The sequence below is a fragment of the Dipteris shenzhenensis genome, chromosome 27 (assembly GCF_047967505.1).
Source record: "Dipteris shenzhenensis isolate YYH24624 ecotype China chromosome 27, Dip_SZ_1.0, whole genome shotgun sequence".
Classification (NCBI taxonomy): Eukaryota; Viridiplantae; Streptophyta; class Polypodiopsida; order Gleicheniales; family Dipteridaceae; genus Dipteris; species Dipteris shenzhenensis.
In genome coordinates, this window is record NC_141622.1 from 4,396,362 (window position 1) to 4,419,296 (window position 22,935).

At 41.3% G+C, this 22,935-nt stretch overlaps 1 protein-coding gene across 2 annotated transcripts in view; it reads right to left on the reverse strand.

Annotated features, from left to right (window-relative positions):
• Positions 1-10,597: 10,597 nt before the first annotated feature.
• Positions 10,598-22,935, reverse strand: part of LOC147883761 (FKBP-like peptidyl-prolyl cis-trans isomerase family protein) — a 32,921-nt gene continuing 20,583 nt past the window's right edge. For both annotated transcript variants that reach the window (XM_087398777.1, XM_087398776.1), the window contains exons 3-5: positions 19,195-19,304; positions 15,779-15,921; positions 10,598-10,910 (exon numbers count right to left, since the gene is read on the reverse strand). In XM_087398777.1, coding sequence (XP_087254903.1) covers positions 10,868-10,910; positions 15,779-15,921; positions 19,195-19,304 — 296 coding nt within the window. In that variant the 3' untranslated portion in view covers positions 10,598-10,867. The remainder of the gene's footprint in view (positions 10,911-15,778; positions 15,922-19,194; positions 19,305-22,935) is intronic.

Below are 22,935 nucleotides of genomic sequence, written 5' to 3' on the forward strand. Positions count from 1 at the left end.
AAAAACCTAAACATTGCTTTTAAGGCCCTAAACATTGATAAAGCCATTGATTGATATAGGGTAAACATTGCAACAACCCTTGATAGGAAAAAAGGGTTAGATTGTCAATAAAAAAGTCAACGTTCTTTTCAATTCTTTTTAGTATAAGACCCCTTTTTCCCAAGGAGTCCACTCAATTCACTTGCACCTATATTTTTGTGTCAAAGCATGAAAGAGTCTCTTTACAATGTTCACATGGGCCTTTATAATCAAGCTTAGTTTGATCATTTATAGTCATTACTATGTGTTTTTGGATGTGGTTTAGACCGCAAGGACTTTATATATTTCTATAAACATCAATATACACTAGGTTAACAAAATCAAGCTAGGCAATGGATAGTCAAATCTCTATTGGTTGCTATCATTAAATAAATTATAGTCCCCATTATTCATTATTGTGAAAGAAAATGTAGACCCATATGAGCTATTATCCTATGGTTCAATTAGAGGACCACCAACACTTAATAAGAAATAAATCCCTTGAAAGTAAATCCCATGATATACTTTTAGATGTTTGTCACTTATAACCTCACACTTGTTTGGTTTTCCATAGAATAAGCATACATAGCAGTTACTCTTCAACATAAATAAATGCTAGTGGTACGTGCAATGCCCTACCACCATTGAAATTCATTTAGCCATTCAAAACCCTTTAGTGTTGATGTCATATTACACATAAAGCATAAAAATTCTAATGGTTAAGTTTTTAAGATGGATCAATGATGTCGAGATGAAAATTTGCATGGAGGAGGTTCAAAGTATGTTTCATGGATTAGCACCCTTGGAGTGGATTTTCACTCTTAACAACATGTGCTTTTTAAATTATTTCTTGAATACCCTAAGCATCGATATGTCTATAAAAAAAGACTTTAGCTTACCAACATCGTTAAAACCATCAATACAACTTTTAGAAACGAGTATATTGATATTTGTGAATTTTTGGGCATTTTGTGATCCTAATATCGGATGTTTTCATAAGTTTTTAAAACTAAAAGTACGTAATGTGCCTAGCACCTTTTTGATTTCTAGATTCACAAATGAAGCTCGAAATCCTATGCCTCCTTTTGCACACTCAAGCCCTCCTACACCCTCTCCATCTTCTCAAGCTCTCCCTACATTGCTAAGTTGGTGGGGCTTCCTTTGTATTTTTTTCTTCATTACACTCTCTTTTTTCACATGCATGGAACAAAAAACATGTTTGAGAATAGTAGATAAGCTATAGTTGAGGCAAAGAATGTACCTCTTACTTTTCCTTAATGTAGTTGTGTAGTTTTGCTCTTGCTTTGCATCTTCAATTTGAATTCTTGTGGTTCTCTTAAAAGACTATATTTTTTTGCCTTTTATAGGCATCCATGACAAAACATGTGTGCCTCAGGATCTATGGAGTGCTCTAAGGTGGATGGAACCTATGTGGAAACATGATGAAGAGAGTGCTCATGACATGTATCTCAAGTCAATTAGGTTCCAAGATAGATGAGCTTGGACTCATAAAGAGAATCTTGAGATAGTGCAAAGTGCTTGATTGATATTACTTCAAATGAACCTCCCTTTTATAGGTGAGGGTACTTACATCCATTTTGCTTGCTCACATGTGGGATATCTCCTCCATGCCATGTGGCAGCTTACCCTTTGCTCATACCTTTGCTCTACAAGTGCTCATGGCACCACAACTCTCAACACCTCCCCTTGGTGCCATGATCCTTTGGCTACTGCAAGGTGGTCAGATGTGAGTTACATTCCATCACCTCCCCTTAGTGCATGCATTGCTACTTAAGGTGGTCAAGTGTGGCTTTTACATGTCAATACCTCCCCTGGGTGCTTTCATAGCTACTCTCAGGTGGTCAGGTTTGATTACAAAACATAGGCAAGGTTGGCAAGGTTTTTGCTTTTCAATACATTCCATTGATGTCATCTTTTGGCTCATGGCTTGATGATGACTCGTTTGCTTCTTTACTTGGTGTAGCTACCTGCATAATGCTTTGTTCTTCCATGTGCCTTGATGCTTTGTGTGGATGCCATGTTTCGGGCTATGGTCATCTCATGCACTTGTGCTTTTGGCTTGCTTTTAACATAGATGTTTGCATTCATGCTTTGCTTTTCCAATTGTTGCAAAGGTCTTACCAATTGAATTCATTCAATATTGGCAGTGTCTAATTGCATACAATGATTCTGACATGACAGGCGCGTAGAGCTTGAAAAGACGATCACTTTTCCTTTTTGGAGCGTGTCCAAATTCTTCTTGGATTGCAAGTTATGGCTTGTTGAAGCTTTTATGAAGAAGAGGGGGGGGGGCCTTGATGATGTGGCATAGACATTCACATACAGAATTCAAACTGTGCTTCACAAGGGCCTCTATGCTTAGGTGGCACTTATTGATGTGGCAATTAGCCAATCCTTAACCTAAACTTAACATTGTTAAGTGTGGGTTGAGTTAACTTAACCATAGTTTCTTTTGATCTGCCGCGTGGCAGATTACTGACCAAGCCCTTACTTGACTTTACCTTTGTGGGTTTACTTGACTAACCCTAGTTAAATCCAATCTGCCACATGTCTTTGCTATCTACTGCCATGTGTCCTAAGGTTTAGGACCTTAGAGATGAAAGAGAGAAGGCTATGCTACAGCGATGACGGCGGCGGGGCAACTATGGCCATGGCGACACGGTGCTTTGCATTCTCTGCCACATTGGTGCTGGTTGTGCATGCGATCTTCCTTCGATCTTGCTTCATTGCTGGCTGCTCTTCGTCTGTGCACTGAAGACTGCCCATCGGTGGAGGGCGTAGCAGAGTCAGTTGGAGCTTGGCTGCCTCCTTAGGAGCTGTTTGTCTTGCCGGTGAAGGCTTGGCTGAAGGAGCACTAGAGCTATCCGCTTGGAGGAGGTGGTTTGGAGCATGGGCTGCTGAAGCGCAGTTGATTGCTTTGTTAACAGATGTTGTTGCAGGAGACCATCTCGTTGCACAACCGGTTGACGGAGGAGGCGCCTTCATCTAATAGTCGCTGCTGTTGTAGATGCAGCTGTAGAGCTTTGTGAGCTACAGGTGAGCCGTCGTAGTAGCTTAGCTTCTAGTGGCTTGCAGTTGCCATCAGGTGCAACGGCTGCTGGTAGGCACTGCTGTAGAGCAAAGACAAGGTTGAGGCGGTCAAGATGATGGGTTGGCACTAATCGAGGAGCCACTGGAGTTCACTAGGATTGCTTCCATTCGTAGATTAGTTGTAGGCATGCCTTAGGAACTCATGAGTTCTCCTAGCTTAGTTTTTAGTTTTTTAGATTGAGAGAATTCCGTCCATTGCATGAAAATTCCGTTCATTGCTATGAGATATTTCCGTCATTCTTGATGAGAGAGAGAGAGAAAGAGTTCCTTTTAGAGATCTCTTTTGTGAGATAGATCTGTGGGAACTTCTTCTTCTTCTTCTTTTTCTTCTTAGAGAGAGCTTGTGAGAAAGAGACTCTGTGATTGTTCAGTTAATGAGCTAAACTAGGAGAGCTAAACCTATGCTCTGATACCATGACAAAACATGTGTGCCTCAGGATCTATGGAGTGCTCTAAGGTGGATGGAACCTATGTGGAAACATGATGAAGAGAGTGCTCATGACATGTATCTCAAGTCAATTAGGTTCCAAGATAGATGAGCTTGGACTCATAAAGAGAATCTTGAGATAGTGCAAAGTGCTTGATTGATATTACTTCAAATGAACCTCCCTTTTATAGGTGAGGGTACTTACATCCATTTTGCTTGCTCACATGTGGGATATCTCCTCCATGCCATGTGGCAGCTTACCCTTTGCTCATACCTTTGCTCTACAAGTGCTCATGGCACCACAACTCTCAACAATCCAGTCTTTCCAACCTGGTTGCAGGAAATCAAACACATTCACTCTTATATATTTCCAAGTATTAACTTTGATTCCCCCTCTTTCTCCATCTCCCTTTCCCTCTCTATCCCCTCATCTTCCCCCATTGCTAAGCTTGTCTGATGCTTGAGGGTGAGAAAATTGCTCTATGGTTGGGTGATGAGTTCCAAACAATGCACTTTATGGTTCGATTCTCGGAGAACCTTCCCAATTATAAGTAATGCCCCCTTTCCCCATTGGTTGAAATGAAAATTTGAAACCAAAAGACAAAAGGTGGAGCACTATAGCAAAGGACTTGTCTGGGAATAGCCATCATTCATGTGCATAGAATTTGAGAATCTACGATCTCTTGTCTTGCGTAGTCTCTTTTGATTAACGGTCTATGATATTGTGAGGTACTCAAGCCTAAAGTTTCTTTTAACCTATTAGCTCTCCATAAGATTCTCAAGCTTTATGAAAATCTTTTAACATAGCTATTCCTTCAAAAACTATTTCCATATCTTTTCTTTCTCCTCAACTTTCCTTTCACATTACAAAGGGAAGTTCCTCCATCTATTGAGAAGAAGAAATCTTGAGACACCATAAAGACTTCTCAAAGTAATATTTGATCAAGAAAACACAACCACTCATGGATCAAAGGCATGTACATCACTACAATTCTCTTGTCAAAGATCTACTCTGATACCACTAAGACAGCTCTATGCTAAGTCTACTGCAAAGATCATCTTCAGCAAAGTGTGATGTGTAGGTCTCTCTCTCATCAAATTATGGACACTTTCTTTCTTCTCAAAGGCTCCATAGACTATATGAATATGGATTGCATAAATCTATGTATTAATTAAGAGGTAATTTATAGACATCATTACAAGAACTACAATAGGAATTCACAGTAGCAGGTCACAGTAGAGAAGGCAATTGAGCAACCAATTGTGGCTCTGAACAACCCAAAGTGGAAAAATTTTGCAAGCTATAATATCTAGATGGGTAGATCTAAAATCTATAGAATCAGAGCAAGATGTATTGAGCATCTTATGGGATGCATAATTGTTAAAGTAGCGTGGAAATTGCATAATGGCTACTGTAGAGAGCAGCATAGAATTCACAAATAGTCGTGGTGCTACACAAGGGCCAAAGTAGCTCAAAAGAGGATGTAGGGGATGCAGGTTGTAAGGTGCAAGAAATGATCTTAACAAACTACTTGCAGAAGCCTATGGACTACAAAAGTAGTCAAAATATTCTATCTAAAGGCCTATTCAAAGGTTGATTCAGAGCTATTTAATAGTCCAACACTGTTCAAACTAGCCTTGGGCTATGCCAGCAAGCAGAGTGGACTACATAAAGCAATATGAACTACGTTGAATTCTTTGGGTTGGTAACACCATCATTGCATGATTTATATGTATACATATCAATCTATATGTATGTGCACACACACACACACTTCTTAACTAGGACTTTACACACAATCAAGTGAGGGAGTAATTAACCATGAGAGACGTGCACACACACACACACATACTTGCTCTTTTTGTTAACCTTACATGCACAAGCCATTGTGAAATATGCATATGATCCTTTGGCATGTAACATCCATCAATAGTGTCCACTAATATAACCTTTGTGATACCATAGTTTACTTCCACTTTCTCAGGTTACACCTTTTCCCATGCATTGACCCTTGGCTTTGATAAGACATCTTTGGTCACAAGTCGACGGCTCCAAATTAACATTTATGGGTACTGCCCGTGGCTATCTCCCTTGCAGGTTTCTTCTTCTCCCTGATCACCCCCTCTTTGTTTTCAACCCTTTCTCACCATCCTATTAGGCTCAACATGTCTTTCCTTGCCTCTTGGCTAAGAGCATCTTCGCCTTCCATTTTGAAGTGTTGATGGCATCTTTTGTAGCTCCACCCTCGAACGATGTGTCTTAGCCATCATGCGTAGAGCTGATCATGTGTCTCCAACCTCTCAGGTGAAGTTGCCATTGTCACCTTCCATGGTTGTCTTTCCAAGACCAGTCGTGATCCTTGGCTCCTTAATTGTGGGTGTAGGTTTCAAATTTATGCCAGCGCTTATGGCTTTCCATATATGCATATATTCTCTTCTGAGACCCATGACGAGCTAATGACAATGATTAATTTTGTTGATTGTCATCACTCGTTAGTGCTTTTTCTAGCATCACAAAAGGTCTCTTAGCTTCTTGTTGTAGCTTTTCCAGTCTCATGATAGGCTAACATGTTTATGAGGATGGTATAAAAAATGGACACATATGTCCATCTCTCCATACATATCATCCATCGAAGGCCACTATCGCACAATCCTTTCCCGTCCTCGTCTTTGGAGTCGGTTGTCTCTTCCTAGTGACTACTCAGTAGTCTGTTTGGATGGATTTTAGGCTATCCATAATTACTTGCGTGGCTTGATGTAAGGTTCTAAATGGAGACCAAAGTGTAGGGTCTCTTCTCTCGGACTCTCACTCGAACCTCTTTGAGTCCGTGGCACCTCTACAATCTGGATCAATGTAGACGTGAGTGTAATCAAGTTCACATCGTGTCTATTTTATTGAAATGCATACTGATTGAATACTGCCTCTTGGGGTCTCTACATGATTTGTAAGAGACCTCTTGGGGTCTCTACACAATTTGTAGGGGACCTCAAGGGTGGGATCCTTTTTGTAGGAGACCTCTTGGGGTCTCTATACTTTTTATAGGGAACGTCAAGGATATAGGCTTTTAGTCTTCTCTCTCTTATTTTAGTAATTCTCTCTCTAAATCATGATTTTGCAAGTATGATCAAATCTTTTCTAAAAGAATATTTTGGCTATCCCTATAGGATTCCTTAAGCCAGTTTCAAGCTCAAGATATTACAAGTGGAACTTTGTCGCTACTCCACACCCACAATAATTTCATATTGACAACTTCAGACTCTGGTTTTGATCCTTGTTGCCACAGGGGTAACAAATCCCAAAACGGGTCGATTTGATTACCCATCCTCAAGAATCTAATGCTTTGAGTGGGAAGCGCTTTTAAATCTAGTTCCTTTCATGTATGTCTATGGCTGCTGTCAGTGGTTGTGCATACTTTATACAACTTCATTTTAATCAAGTTATTATTATCAGAGTAGTCCTTGTCGTCTTATTGAGTGATTCCAAAGTTCCTCTTTTCTTGTGGATTGCACAAAAATAAGTTGTAGGTTGGTGATGTAGCACAATATTTGATACTTGATGTTGAGGGTATTCAATGCCATGTGTATGCGATTTTTATGTGATAATGATTGCCATTTCTCTCCTGTCTTGTACCTGGCATGTATATGCACATGTTGATAGGCCTTGTGTTTGATCACCTTGTTTGGAACAAAATTACGCCCACAAAAAAATACTCTTTTACTTGATGTATGTCTCCTTGGATCTTAGCATTCGTAACATTGTTTGTTGAGAGGAATGCTTGTATGAGAGAAAACAATGAGGTTGTGAATAATGAGGCTTACAACTTGCATATATAGCTTTGGAGTCCATGGGTGAATTTTTTATATTGACAATGTCCATAACTTGTGTGTGCCTTCCTTTTGTATTGATTTGTGCCAATATACTATGTTGTGCTCATAACTTCCTATTGTCATCTAAAGATTGTGAAAGTGCATGATTGGGAGCTTGTTGAGTGTATTGTGCTCCCTAGAGCAGATATTCAAGATGATCACCTAATCACCTAAGGACTCCTAAGGACCATGCTTTGATTTTGAGATTCAGTGCTTCATGGAAAACTGGTACATGTGTATTGATCATAGACCTATGTCACATTGATATATGTATTATTACTTTCACTTTAGGAATCGATTCAAAGAAGATAGACTTTAGGGTGTTATTCATAGCCCAAGTATGCATTAAGGAAAGGTAGAATTCGCAATGCAATGCAATTATTTGGTACAGTATTACAATAAAAATTTGTGAAGTCGTGTTACTAGACATGGCCTTACTTATGGTCCAAAAATAGATCTAAGGAAGGTGGACTTTGGAGTGTCGTGAAAATTTGCAAAGATTAGATTTAGGGTCATACTTTGATTTCCATGTAGGATAGCTAGAGTACAGGCACAATAGTAAGCATGGAATAACCTAAATGTTTACAAACAAGGTCATCAAATGAATGCAATTACAAACATCACAAGGTACATTGACAATGAAGACTAGTGTTGGATAATCTAAATGATGTCAAATTATTGGAACATTAGTGAAGGCAAGTACAAATGATTACACAAGTTCCCAATTTTCATGCTATGTCTAAAAAGTATGACTTATGCCACTTTCAAAGTTATAGCATGATATGAACATGTAAATGTCAAGGTTTAACACAAGTCAAGGACCCTGATATGATCACTAGCATTCCAAAATTAAGATTCCTTAGCAAAGTTTGTGAAGCTTATTTGATAAGCAATCATGAATCAATTTTGACAAAAGTACCACGAGGTGTATGAATTTTAGCTTTGATTCGTTTAAATATGTGTGATCATTCCACACACAAAGTGTTCATGTCTCTTTGTATTATGTCAAATTCATCAATGTAACTCATAACACACGTTATTGGGTTTATGTGCTATAAGAGAAACTATAACTATTTGAGAAATGCAAGGAACTCAAAGCTATGGTAGAAAATCAAACTGAAAAAGGAATTAAGATGCAAAGACTTAATAGCAGTGGTGAATGTACTATTGGATTAGGAGGGTGAATGCCCCAATGTCAACCGCCAAACAAGGAGGGGAAAGGGGCTTGATAGCTTAATGTGTATGCGCGTAGATGGTGTACATGTAGGGGGATGTGCATTTGTCCTTGAGTTATTTTAGGGCAACCACATATGCCACCTAGTTAAGATTTAGAGTGGAAATTAAGGGTTTGATAAAGGGGCTAAAATAAGCCCAACCATAGGTCCATGTGATGGGAAGAAGGGTTGGGAAAGGCTTGCCTACATTAGGGCCTTATTTAGGAGTACCTACAATGACAATCTATAGGACCAGTCGACAAGACCTAGGTTGAGTAAAGAAAATTTTCAGGTGGAGACTAGTCTTGGCCAACTGATAGACAAACTGGCCAAGTCACCCAATCCTAGTGAGTTCAACCCCGTTAAAAGATCCCCCTAGGGACCACCCCCCTTTTTTCAACCTTTTTTTTTTTAAATAACTTTGAGGTACCTCTGTTAAGATTTTTGACTTAAAGCAACACCACTCCATTTCCAATTTCATTATATTTTGGATCTTCAACCCCTATTTTAGCCCTTGAGTCACTTGTGGTGACAAGGGATGCAAGGGTCTTGTGCTCACACATCCTGAGCTAGAGTTCAAGGTAGTGGGGTTGGGTTGTATCATTCTTTGAACCTCTTTAATTATTACAAAACATAATAATGTAATATGCTTTCTTTAAAGTCTAGGTCTCGTCTCGATGGGTTCTCTCTACTACCACCTCACCATCATAAGGAGCCCATTGTTTTGAGTCCAAGGGTGAGCTTCTTGTTCTGTTAGTTGAGCCCCTATATTCTATGCAACTCTTTGTGATGAAAAGCATAAATGATTTTTGCCAAAATAAAGAGAGCTAGATATAAAGATATTGAAATAAAAAACATTGGTTTCGTCCATGCATTTTAAATCTTTACCCAAAAACCTCTATTCTTGCAATGTAAGTTTATTTCCCTTACACCCCAAGAAACTTAAGATGATTAGCCAAATATCGTCACTTTACTAGCTCTATGAAGGTGTGAGATAGCTTCCAACAAGCCAACTCTCTCTCTCTCTCTCGCTCTCTCTCTCTCTCTCTCTCTCTCTCTCTCTCTCATGATGAGGCATAGCTCTTGAGACTTATGATATCCATCATTCCAAGTATTGATTATTGGTCACCCATAGCATCACCATACCTTCTCTCTCGATTGCAAGGACAACTTGGAATCAGCTTCAATTGTGAGATCATGATCCTAGCTCAAACATGCCTAACACAGGCAAGTCTACCAGTAAATATCATCATGCTGAACAGGTGAGTAGAGGATTAGAACCTGCCCTTGCAAGGAGGACCAACAGCTGGAAAGGGCTTCTGAATACCGCATAGGCTGAGGACCAAAAGGGAGGGATCCGCCCAAGGAGGAGCTTGCATGTGATTAGGAGGTGGTGAGGCAACATCTTAGGAAGGCGATGATCAATAGCTGGTTTGAGAGGACGATCAGCCACACGGGGACTGACACCACCCCGACTCCTATGGGATGTAGCAGTGGGGAATCTTGGGCAATGGATGAAAGCCTGATGAAGCAATACCGCATGCAGGTAGAAGGCGCATGGATCATAAACTCCTTTTCTCAGAGAAGAAGCAATGACGGTTTCTAAGGAATAAGCATTGACTAACTCTGTATCAGCAGCCAGGCAGATGAAAAATCATTGGGCATAATTAAGTCCGCTACCAAATCCTAGGGCTCAACCTCAGACAAGCTTCAATAGCAGGAGAAGGTAACCTCAACCATAGCTTCCATAATGTTATTTTGTTCCACGGGGGCTTGCCTATCAAGGTGTGATGAGTCATCAATCAGATTTGGAATTGTTTGTAAGAACAAGCCCCTACAACACTCACATGCCTCACAGAGCATCATACTCCACAGATAAGGGAAATCAACAAAGAATCAGCGAATCACTACATAATAAAACTGGACTGATAGTGGAGCAGCACGAGGGCAAGAGCAGTAGTGAACACACAAACTGAATGTAAAAATTTGCAAAAATTTGCAAACATGTACGTGTGCGCCTCTTATTAGTTCTCTGTATCTCCTCTAGTGCAGATTATTAATCTTATACTTCCACACCTAAAGACTAACTCTAATAGTTGTGAAAGAATCTATCTGAAAGTAAAGCAGAGAATAAATCATTCTTTCCTGACATCAACTTCATCTTTCAGTCTTTCAACAAACCCCAGTTCAGATACAGCAGGAACAATGTTGTTTACCATGGAAATTACCATCAATTCTTCCTTCCTTCTACTAGGATAATATGGTAGCCATGCCTGTTCAGAAAACATGGACAGACTGTCAGGAAAAACCTTGTACAAACAAAAAGAAAGATGTCCACCCAACAACTTTCCTTCCATATATGCCATGAAGATATTGTTTGCATGCAAAATACTGACAAAACATTTAAGGGGGAAAAAAACCAAGCAGAGTATACTCTAAGGCTAGCCCCAATGTTGCAGACTGCACCTAGATCCTGTTCTCACATGTCCTAACAGAATGCTCTACATTGCATTACGTAAATTTTCATGCTAAACCAATCCCTCACTTCTAATCCCAGGAGTACAAATTTACAGCCAAGTGCATTCCACAGATGCACATTTGAATTTTTGGAATAACATGAAAGCAAAACCCTCTTGGTGTGCTCATTGATATTGACTTCTTTTTTCTTCTTTTCCAGGTCTAAATTGTGATTAATCGCCTTACCAAGAGAGGTTGAATTTCACTGACCAGAATTCCACCTAGTCCTCAAACCCCAGTAGCTGTAGCATAGCAGCCAGCCACCCTAGAAGAAAACGTGGCATGCGGGACAATTGAGAGACTGATGTGGCAAATTGCCACATGGCCTTGTACGGATTATGTGTGGAAGCAGGAGCGTGTGCTGATGTGGCACTGTACAGACAGTGACGTGGTAGTAGGCACACACTGCTACCATGGCAAAAATGCCACGAGGTTTGTCAGTTGGTGATTTGGCAGTCAGCTGCCATTGCTGATCTAGTAGATGGGATTATAATCCCCCTACCCACTTGCTGGGCTATAAAAGTGGGAGTTTCAATCCAACTCTCCATAACATCCATTGTCTTTCCCGAAGAGAGTTAGAGTGATCAGGCATAGTACATTCCAGCACTCCATTCCTTCACCTCTTGTCTCAAGAGTAATGCAAGGAAGGATACTGACATCCTATAGAGGAGATTGTGGTTTAAAGGAGTTTTATTCGCGGTGGATATTCATTTTCAGCCTGATTGATCTGTGTACTCTCTCTCTCTCTCTCTCTCTCTCTCTCTCTCTCTCTCTCTATATATATATATATATATATGATGACGTGGTACTCCTATCTTCCTCGGCTGAGGGTCTCCAGAGACACTTAGATGCAGTACAGTCTTTCTGTGTGAGTCGCATGATTTGAAGGTCAACCTTGGTAAACCAAGGTTATGATCTTCAATACATCTCGGGCCGCTATGCGTCGGGAGCAGTTCACTTTTGATGGGTCGCAGGTTGAGATTGTCTCGTCATACACATACTTGGGGGTTCTCTTCTCCGGACCTATTTTCACTATGAGACCGGCAATGCAGGCTCGCTTGAGTAGAGGGTGGAGAGCTACTTCCACTCAACGCTTTCAAGACCCTCGGACCAAGGGCTTACTTTTTGACTGTCCACCCAGCGGGAATGTATGGCAGACCTTGCTCGGGGCCGGATCTATCAGATACAAAGTGGACTCATGTGGAGTGCCTACAGGTTCTCATGTTATCACGGATGATTTGTAGTAAGTTGTCAGTTCCTCACCAAATCATCCAGGTTGAGTTTGGGTCATCTCCATTGCAGCTCGATAAAGCATTTTAGGTCATCACCTACTCAGGGGATAAGGGGATTGCACCTCTGTCCTCTTCTATGGCACTATCGGCTGCAGGTGACTAGAGGTGCTGGTTTGCACACGCAGAGGTAGTTTGAGCGACTGGGGCTCCACATGCATAGACTTCCTCCCTTCCATTACAACATTGACGCGCCATTCTCCCCACTCTGGTATCATGGGGTCATTCATACATGAGGATCTTCTGCAGGCTACAACTATACACATTCCGGACCTAGTTAGAACCAAATGAGCTCCCAGTGAAGCTCAACTCCTACAGAGATCATTGCTTCCCCACATGCATCGCAGTCCACACCAAATGGTTTATACAAATCGGGGATGACAAGAATGGACTCAGCGACCAATTTCTCCTTAAGAGCGCTGAATGTTGTTCTTTGGCGTTCCCCCATCTAAAAAGAGTATTTTTCTCGGTCAAATCTCGAAGTGGCACTGCAATATTAATAAAACGGATAAACAGCCTGTAATAAGAACATAACCCTAGAAAACTGCATACTTCATGTACAGTTTTCAGCTTGGGCCATTCCTGTATAGCTTGATCTTTGCAAATCCATTTGCACACCGTCCTTAAAAATAAAATCCCTTTCCTTACCATGTACATAAAGCTTATGTTGCCAAGGTCCTAAAAACCTGTGGCTACATACTGCCTATGCTCATCAATTGATTTAGAGAACACAATGATATCATCAAAGAAAGTGTCTGTAAGTGTCTGTGCGGCCAGAAAGTTCTATCCATCGTCATGTTAAAAGTGGCTGGTTCAAAACATAGTTCAATGAAAACTTTCAGTATTTCGAAACGTGAAACGTTTCAAAACATCAAGGGGAGTTTCAAAAACTCAACTTGTACTTCTTTGACTCAAAAATGCAAAATTTACACCCTTTATATATCTACTTTGCTAAAACTATGCAAAGCAAGCTAAAAACTCACAAGAAGACTTCATACAATGCCTATAATGCCAATCATCATTGATTTTGCAAGTATTCAGAAGTGTAGACAGAAAGCAGAATTCATCATTTAGAGGAGAGAAAATTTAAAGGGCAATTTGAATTTTAAAATTTAGAGTGGATGTTAGTAGTTACTAGTAGCAAGTACTTACAAAATCAATAATACTACTATATATAGAGAGGCTAGAGAGTCTAGACTCTAGACTGGATTCTAGAATTAGAGACCAGATTACAAAGTTCAAGTCTTGAACTTTAAATTTCAGATTTCAGTAGACAGAAATCAAATTTTAGAATGCAAATTATAAAGCTCAAGCCTTAAAAACCTTACATTTCAGATTTCAGTAAAGTAGACAGAAATCAGAAATCAGATTACAAAGTGAAAGTTCAAAGCTCAAGCCTTAGACTTTAGATTTCTGATTTAAGACTTCAGAACTGTAGACAGAAATCAGTTAATTAATAGAACTGATGAAATCTAGAGTGTAGACGGTAGAGACAAAGTTTAAAGTGCAATTTAGTACTCCAAAAACCAGTAACTACTAACATATAGAGTCTACAATCTACATAAGAATCTAGATTATAAAGCTCAAGCCTTAAGTTTCAAACTTTCCTCTGAAATATTAAGTAGCTAGTTTGAAGCCCATATATGAAGTAGCAAGTTTGAAGCATCAGGAGTCATTGAGCAACTCAACAACGAGTACTCAACTAATATCTAATTAATTAGTAATGATTGGAATTTGAAATTTAAATTTTTATCAGCAAGATCTAAAGCTGCTTGGCAATCTTCCCCCTGGCCCCCGGTCCTCCTCCTCCCCATCAGCATCATCATCACTACTATCAGAATCTGAGGAACAGCTTGCATCTGATGATGATGAGCTCTCTTGCTCTTCACAATCAGTTGCTGTTAAGCTGGTGCTGTTGTTCCTGCTCGCCTACATGCCTAAGATCATGTAGCACATGCCAACTATGCGGACTCCTCAGCAATGAATGCAGATGCATCATCATCCTCATGCACCGGATGAAGCATCTTGCAATTTTGCATGCTGATATGCCCGCTCAAGAAAACATGTCCACCCTGCAGTCAACCCAGCATCATCTACCTGGTCCTCCCTCCTCCATAAAGAATGCTTTGTGTCCAACCTATGATGCTGGTAAAAATCCCCTCATGTCATCCTCATGTGGAGGCTCACAAGTGAAGAGTTGACTAACAAAAAGCTGGCCTGCCACCTACTGTACTACCAACTGCTGTAGTCTGAAATTTTGTCTCTACTGCCCACATGACAGCCCGTATGCTGCTGGCAACTCTCTGTCCCCTCTCTTAGATCTGCCCCCTTGGCAGCTTTCTCATTGCCCACGGGGCTCCCTTTGAGTCCAACCTATGCTGCTAATACAACTCACCCATGTCCTCCTCATGTGGGGGCTCACAAGTGAGGAGTTGACCTCCAATAAAACCCATCTAAAATGCAATATTAGAAATGGTATGCAACTCAAAGTTATACTAGGAAAAATGCATCATTTGACCAATGAGAGTTCAATTCTATTGCCCATAGGCTTCTTTCAACCTAAACGGGTAATATATTGTCACTTCTTCTCGACAGATATACTTTGGCTTGATAAATTAGTCATACTTTATTTTGTTTATTTTTGTCATACTAGACTTAAGTTTGATTGCAAAATATGCATGCAGTTTTTTCCTTGTTGCTTAGACAAATAGATCTCCCCAATTGAAGGTATTAGTTGAGAAGATATTATTTGGGATAGGATTGGAGGATGACCTTTATGAAGGGGCTATGGGCATTAGTATCCCAATGAGAGTAATATGGGAGGGGACAAAGAACACACTCCACCTAAGTTCCCATGATCTAAAAGAAGAACACTTACGTTTCTTTGAGAGCACCCTAAGAGCTTGGATATACACAATAATGTCCACTTTCTAGTGTTGCTAAGTTAAAAAACTCGCATTCCATAAACATGCATCTCTGCTAATGATAAACTCTTGCCATTCCATAAACATGTATCCCTGTTGATGATAAATGATAAACTCTTGCAACAACCCTTTAAAGATGTACTTTTTGAGAGTTAGGGTGCTTTTAGTTTGAGGTATCCTATTCATATTCTCTAAGAAATCCAATGCCTCCGATCGCTTCATAGTATCATAATATAACTTGAATAAATTTGTCCCCCCCCCCAAAAAACGGCCGAGTCAATCCAAAGCTACAATGGCAAAGACACATTTTTTACATGCCAACCTCATATCACAAGCCTTGAATTGATACCACAAGTCTACAACTCCAAAACAAAACAAAAAAATTAGAAGATGGGAAGCCAAAAAACTTACGTAGATTTGAAAGAAACACTACAAGCTCCCACAGGCGTAGAAAATGCAACATCTTGGAAAGGGCCTGCCATTTTTCCACGAGGAAACCATCCAAGATCTCCACCTTTTTTGCCAGATGGACACTCAGAATATTCCAATGCCACCTGTAAGAATGAACATAAGACCTCTCTCTCTCTCTCTCTCTTCTCTCTCTCTCTCTCTCTCTCATAGTGAAATATTGAAAAAGATCAAAGCAAGCTTGCCCAACATTGAATGGACAGATGATGATGAGCAGGATGATGACGACTCTAGGCTAGCTTCTATTACACATTCTAAAGGTCATGCAATCCTTACACTGAAATCAAAAGATATGTGAATCAAGCTTCTTCAACAATCTTACAAGCTGAAGGGTACCAAAGCATGGAAAGATGAGAAGCTTACACAAGCTCAACTCAAGAATAAGGCAACTGAATTGGCTAAAGTCGGGGCTGCCAGAAAGGATGGAGAATGGGCAGTTTACTGTGAAGGCATAGCCCTAATCAGAGAGTTTAAATCAAAACCAAAGGATCTCAGTCTTCAGACTATTATGTAAGTACTCTAAATAAGTTGGGGTTGCTTTTGCACTCCTTGGGAGCTGCCATGCGCCCTCCTTAAAGTAAATGTACTAGAGGGTTTCTTGCTGTCCCATAGACCTTTTGGTCTCCAATGGACGTTAATAGACTCTCTCTCTCTCTCTCTCTCTCTCTCTCTCCAACTCCGATTCCGTACAATCGACATACAGCATCCCGTCAGCCCCCATACAACCTCTCGTAAGCCTCTATACAACTCCAGTACATCCTCCGTACAGTCATCGCACAGCCTCACATAGCCTCCGTACAACCTCCCATACACCGCTTTTCCACTCAATGTAGATCTCAGAAAGCAGTTCTCTTCTCTGTTCTCTAAACCCGAGCTGGGTTTGAACCCCCAGCCCAGCCCGGGGGTTAGCCTCAGCCAAAGGGTGACTTTTATAAATGGACTTGTTTGCTGAATCTGTTAACTGTCCATATTTCAGTCTTTGATCGTGGAAAATCAAAGGTAAAGTCCATTGCTATACTCTCCCATGGTGCCTGAGGCACAGGAATAGGCATCAGTAAGCCAAGTGCCTTCCGTCTATCATACTTAAATTTCTGACAAATAAGCCATTCTATAACAAACTTATGTATATCCTTATGCATGGCTTGCCGGTAAAAATCTCTACACAAAGCTTGAGTAATAGCTGCAATACCTCTATGTCCAGCATATGTGGGTGCATGGCGCAGCATTATTTCTCCAAAGTTAGGGTCACTGGCATATTGCTCTCTCATCTCTTCAAGATCCTTGTGTTAAGCAATGGTAACATTACTGACCCGGGTCTTGGAGATAGGGCCTTTGCCACTCTATTTTGAGCTCCTGGTGTATGGACAATCTGAGAATGAAACATGGATAGCAAATTTGCCCTTTCATGTGCTTCACTAAGAACTAAGTGAGTGTTTAAGAATATATCAGACTTTGATGAAACACATCAAAGCGTTTGTACAATCAACTTCCCTTTGAGGGTATTAAATGTTGGCTTTTGTGCTTCATCCCATCTGAAGGCTGTATTTTTCTTGGTCAACTCATGAAGCGGAGCAGCTATATCAGAAAAGTGCCTAATAAACCTCCTATAATAGGAATAGAGACCCAAAAAGCTGTGTAAATCATGTATAGTCTTCAGGTCGGGCCATTCTTGAATGGCTTGTATCTTAGCAGGACCCATTGTAACCCATTCTTGGAAATAATATGCCCCAAGTAATGAATCTCTTCTAGGAAAAACTCACTCTCTTTGCTATCAGCATAGAAACGATTATGCAACCCTTGAAAGACAATAGCAAGGTCTTCCCTGTGCTCTTCTTTAGACTTAAAAAATACTATAATGTCATTGAATAAGGTACCAGAGAAGTGCCTATAAGCACGGAAGATACAATCCATCATTCTGTTAATGGTGGCAGGGGCATTTGCCAAACCAAACGGCATCACCAATTACTCATATAGACCAAAGGTAGTGCGGAATGCGGTCTTGTACACATCTTGTGGCTGTATGCGAACCTAGTGATAGCCACTTTTTAAATCTATCCTGATCTTATTCAAGGTGTAGTAATCCATGCACATCCGAAAAGAGCCATCTTTCTTCTGAACCAAAAGATCAAGTGAGCAAAAAGGAGGGGAGTCGGGCTGAATTAGCCTTTTGGACAGCAAGTCCTACACCTGGGCCATGATCTCATCTCTCTGTGTAGCACTAACTCTGTAGGGTGGCATGTTTGGTGGCTCAATCCCCGGCATAAGCTCTATTTGGCGGTCCTCTGGTCTCTTAGTGGATAACTCCCCTGGCAAAACATCCCAAAAAAAACTTTAAAATTTTCAAGAAACTGAAATTTTTCCTCTTCATAAGCATTCATGCCCACATAAGGGCCTAGAACCAATAGACCAGACCCCCCTAAAAGGTATATTATTTATTGATGAAATTCAGAATACAAAGCTTTGCAGCTCATGGCTGGTCGTGCCAAAATCCACAAGCTGGGAAAAATTACAAGGAGGTGGGAGACCCAGCTTCCCAATGTAGCAATTGCCATGTGTCAAAATCCTAGCTACCTACTAATTACATGCCAATGACTTGGCAACATCTGGATGCTTCTAAGTGAAGCAAGGGTTCTTCTATTTCTGCTATCTACTACTAGTTTAGGGACTGGGAAAGATGAGAATAGCAAGAACTAGAAGAAAACATAGGAATAGGGTAGGGGAAGGGTCACTCTTACTTGGAAGAGGGCATGGATGTGCAGCTCCATGGGGCTGGCTACCATGGCTGCTAAATGCTAGTGTCCTTCTTGCATGTACAGCTTGTAGCTGATGCTTAGGAGGTACGACTCTCAATGGAAAGTGTGCCCTTGTATTAATGATGAATGGAAATGAAGTACAGTTGAAGCCCCTTTTATAATTTTGGGAAGTAGGCCAGTAACACCTTTGCTTATGGGATTAGTACAACAGGCTGCCATTCTACCAACTTCTTCCACTAGAAACATATGTCAATTTTTCCTTCTTAGGCGGCAAACAATCCTAGTAAACTTTTGAATGGGCAGTTAAAGATGGCAAAAGACCTAAGGACTTTCTAGAAATCTTGCAACAAATAGCCTAACATTGCAGTTACCATAGTATTTTCTGAACACAATCGGAGATATGAATTTCAAAATTTTGAAGCAGAAAATTTCAGGTTTTTAATTGGGCATGCTCCATCAAGTAAAAGCAGGATTTTTTTTCTCACTTCCTTGCATCATGGACACCCAAAACTGCATAGTTTCTTTGTACAAACACAAGTTGACAAGCATGTATCCATTAAACTAACAATGAAAATCCTTTCCATCAGTCCCCCTTGTGACATCTACCTTTGCAAACTCTGCAGGTGGTACTCTATCACCATTGTTCAGCCAGCCATCTTGTAACTTTTTGTATGCTTCATTTATCTTCCCTTGCTTTTCACACAGAATATGCCTTGCTGCTTATATATGTGGCAAAAATGGATAAATATAAAAGTCTGTTAGATACAGATGAAAAAATTCTCTCTCTCTCTCTCTCACAGAATAGAATTTCTCAAGACTCACATACAACAGGAATCGATTGAATTGACAAGCGAAAGAAAATATAGTTTAATTAACAGTTTCTATTGCAGTTAATCTTGACCGTGAGGCAGCAAAAACATGCAAGGTGACAGATCTACCAAGAAGTGTCTCAACAAAATCACTATGTGCCTTAGATAAAAGCTAGGAGAATCCCTCTTCAAACTATCACCAAATATGAAGGCCATGCCTTTGCATCCCGGATCTGTACATAAAGAAGACGTGTTACAGTGTTGATATACCTATGACAATAAATCTTGGGCTGAAGCGCCAGATGAGGATATGTTAACTTTCATGGTGTGAGAAGGCGAGCAATTATTCACATGATGGAGGCAGAACTGAAGTGATAGCGGAGATAACCAAGTACAATGAGGAGATAACAATAAATCTTGGGGTGAATGTAGCGGGAGATACTATCCTCCCTCTCTCTCCTACTCAATACTAACTGCAACTGCAAGATGATGCACTCAATACACAAAATGATGCTGTGGATGTGAGTGAGAGAATCAGAGGGAAAGAATGTAGTGGACCTCCAGAGAGGAAATAGATACAACTAAATAATGAATGCCCAACGGGCTGAATACAACTGTATGAAGGGGCTGCAACCCTCAGTGCAAAACTAAAAAGACTAGACTACCTAGAGGAAGTGAATCATCACTAGATCCCTGGAGAGGATGAGGCACCCTCTTGGTCTGCAACGGGGAGGCCTTGCTGTCGCTGCTATTCTGAGGGCTAAAGTGCCCAACTGTGGGATGAAGAATGAGGGCCAAAGGCTGCCCTTTTATAGGCTGTTAGGTCATCCTGGCCGACCTGATCAATGCAGACCATTGACCCTGGTCGGCTGGTCCATGCCAACCGTTGACCATGTCGTCAAAAAGTCAACGTTGACCAAAAAGTGTTGACTTCTGCCCAAAAAACAACTCTGTGTTTTTTTACTTGTGATGATGCGGTGTTTGACTACCTGTTGACAATGTGCTGATTGCTAACGGCGCAAGGCTGCTTGTATGGCTGTATGGATGCCTACGTGGCAGTTGACTTGGCTGCATGCGTTGGCAACAGCTAGCATGGCCATGGGCTTGAGGATGCCCGTGACATCCCCTTGTGCTGAAACTGGAGCTAGGGTATGAAAGGGGCCTCCCATCGTGCTGACGGAGGTGACTGGCTGTGGTACACCCGGATGATATCCTAATCTGAATGAATCCGAAAATGGTTGCCAAACCCGTGAATCCTAATCTTTAGGTACTGAATGCCTAGATCTGGTGCTAACTTCTAAGGATATGTGGTGTGGATTAATGCTTCTAGATGATGCTCCATGTGGGTTTCCTCGGTGCATATAGGTGATAGGGACAAGGAAGACTGGGTTTGAGAGAGGTTGTTGTAACCCTATTGCCTACTATAATATTGTATCCTGTTGTACAACTGTGTCTTGCTGGCACCGATCTTGAACCCCTTGAATGACTAATATCAAAGGTCGAGGTGGAACACATACAAATCCGTGTACACACCCACACATACATGAGCATCTATTTATACGAAGTCTTCGTACTGAGTTTCTGTCGGCGTTTCATTTTAGTCTCTCCCAAACGAGCATCTAAATCTAGCTGATAGGGCAACGCACCATTTAAGATAGAAAGAATTATCGCAATACCAACTCCTTCTATTAGAAGCTTCTAGTAATGCAAACATCTTTCTTATGATGGCCCGACACATGACAATGGAAGCATCGGTTCTCCTTGGCATAGAGTCCTCATGTCGTTGTATCCAAGTACCCACCATAACCATTGCTGTCCTTCGCCATCCAGCTCTTCTTGTGCTGCCCATTCCCTGTTAGAATATGAAGCCAAGATGAGTCAATTTGGTATGTTCTAGTGTGTTCTAGTGTGAGTTCTAGTCTAGTATGTCCTATGGATGCCACGTGTCACATTGGGAGTTATCCCATATGCATTGGTGTTCATATGTGTGTGTGTGCTCTATATAAGAGCTGTACTTGTCTAGTGTCAAATCAATCAAGTATCAAGCTACAAGCTCTTTGGTCTACATGTGAGTGCTTTATTTTTGGTTCATTGCTTTAGTCATTTCATTTCCATTTCATTATGTCTCTCTTTGAGTATCACTTCCTCTCTCCCTAGCCTACTCTGGAAAGACGTGCCAAGAGAGAGCAGAATATGCCAATTATGTGACCAGGGTATGCCAGAAGCAGAAGAACACATGGTAATGATATGCCCTTACTATGCACACATTAGGAAAAAGTTCAGCTCTCTTCTTGAGGGACATAACAGACTGGCTGATTTGCTACATAAGGCGTCACCCTCAGCTTTAGGAACATTTGTATCTAAGCTTTTCAAGCACAGAAACTCACCTAGACATAAAGGTAGTTTCTCTTATTACCCTCCCCTTTGAGGGAGGAGTCTTTATGTATGTAAGGTTTTGTATTGTTTCAGGTCCCATAGGCCGATTTTTTGTCTTCAGAGGACGATAATATATTCTTCTTCTTCTTCTTCTTCTCTCTCTCTCCCTCTCCACCATGTGCCTTCATGTGGTATCAGAGCCTCCCTTCCTACCTTCCCCTTCTTCTTGCTCTACCTAGAGGATGAGAGAAGCCCACAAATGGAAGCTCCTCTCTCCTCCATGATTGAGCTCCCTTCCACTCCTTAGCCTCACCTTCAGAGCTGACTTCGAGCTGATCTACCTCGCCTTCAACTACCCCTGCTTCAGCCCGAAATGCCTCGCCAGTGGCCGCTTCTTTTTCCTTGCCATCAGCCGCCTTAGTAGCCTTGCCTCCAACTGCTCCAGCCCGCTGCAAGCAGGCCATACAGTCCCAGTCCGTACAGTCCGGACAGACTGTACGGACTGATCCGCACCAGGGCCTACAACAGGCCGTACCAGCCCTCGGGACTGTGGCCAACTGCTGCTGCTCCTGCCATCGCAAACAACAACTCCGTTCCAGCCCTTTGCCACTCCAATCACTCCCTCAGCTCCCACAATTTGCTGCTCCATCTGCCGACCATGAATCTCTCCTAAATCGCGCTGCCTCCTGCTGTCCATGCTTCCTACCCACGCTGCCAAACAGTCCGCCAAAACTTGCTCCTGATTCCGCCATAGATTGCCTCTCTTACCACCTTCATTCTGGCCTTCCCGTCGGTGGTCACGAAGTTGATTTGAGCCACGATTTGCATCTTCAACTGGACAGCTCCCTTGAGCACTTTCACTCATTTTTTTGAGCCTCTTCTTCGCATTTGGTGACTCTCCGATCGGCACATTGAGAGTCGTGATGTGATCTCCCTTGGTAGCTGCTCCTATGGCCTTCATCGACACATCATTCGAGGGCATCCTCGTGTTACGCTCAAGTCGAGGTAACATGACCTCGGAAGGATCAGTCGACATTTTCCTTTAAAGGATCAATGTTTGTATTATATTTGTTTGGGCTTCATGTAAAAGATCAAAAAGGAATAAGGTCAAGGTCCTTGGTGAGGGTAACATGGCACTAGACTAGGTGGATCTAAGGCTAAG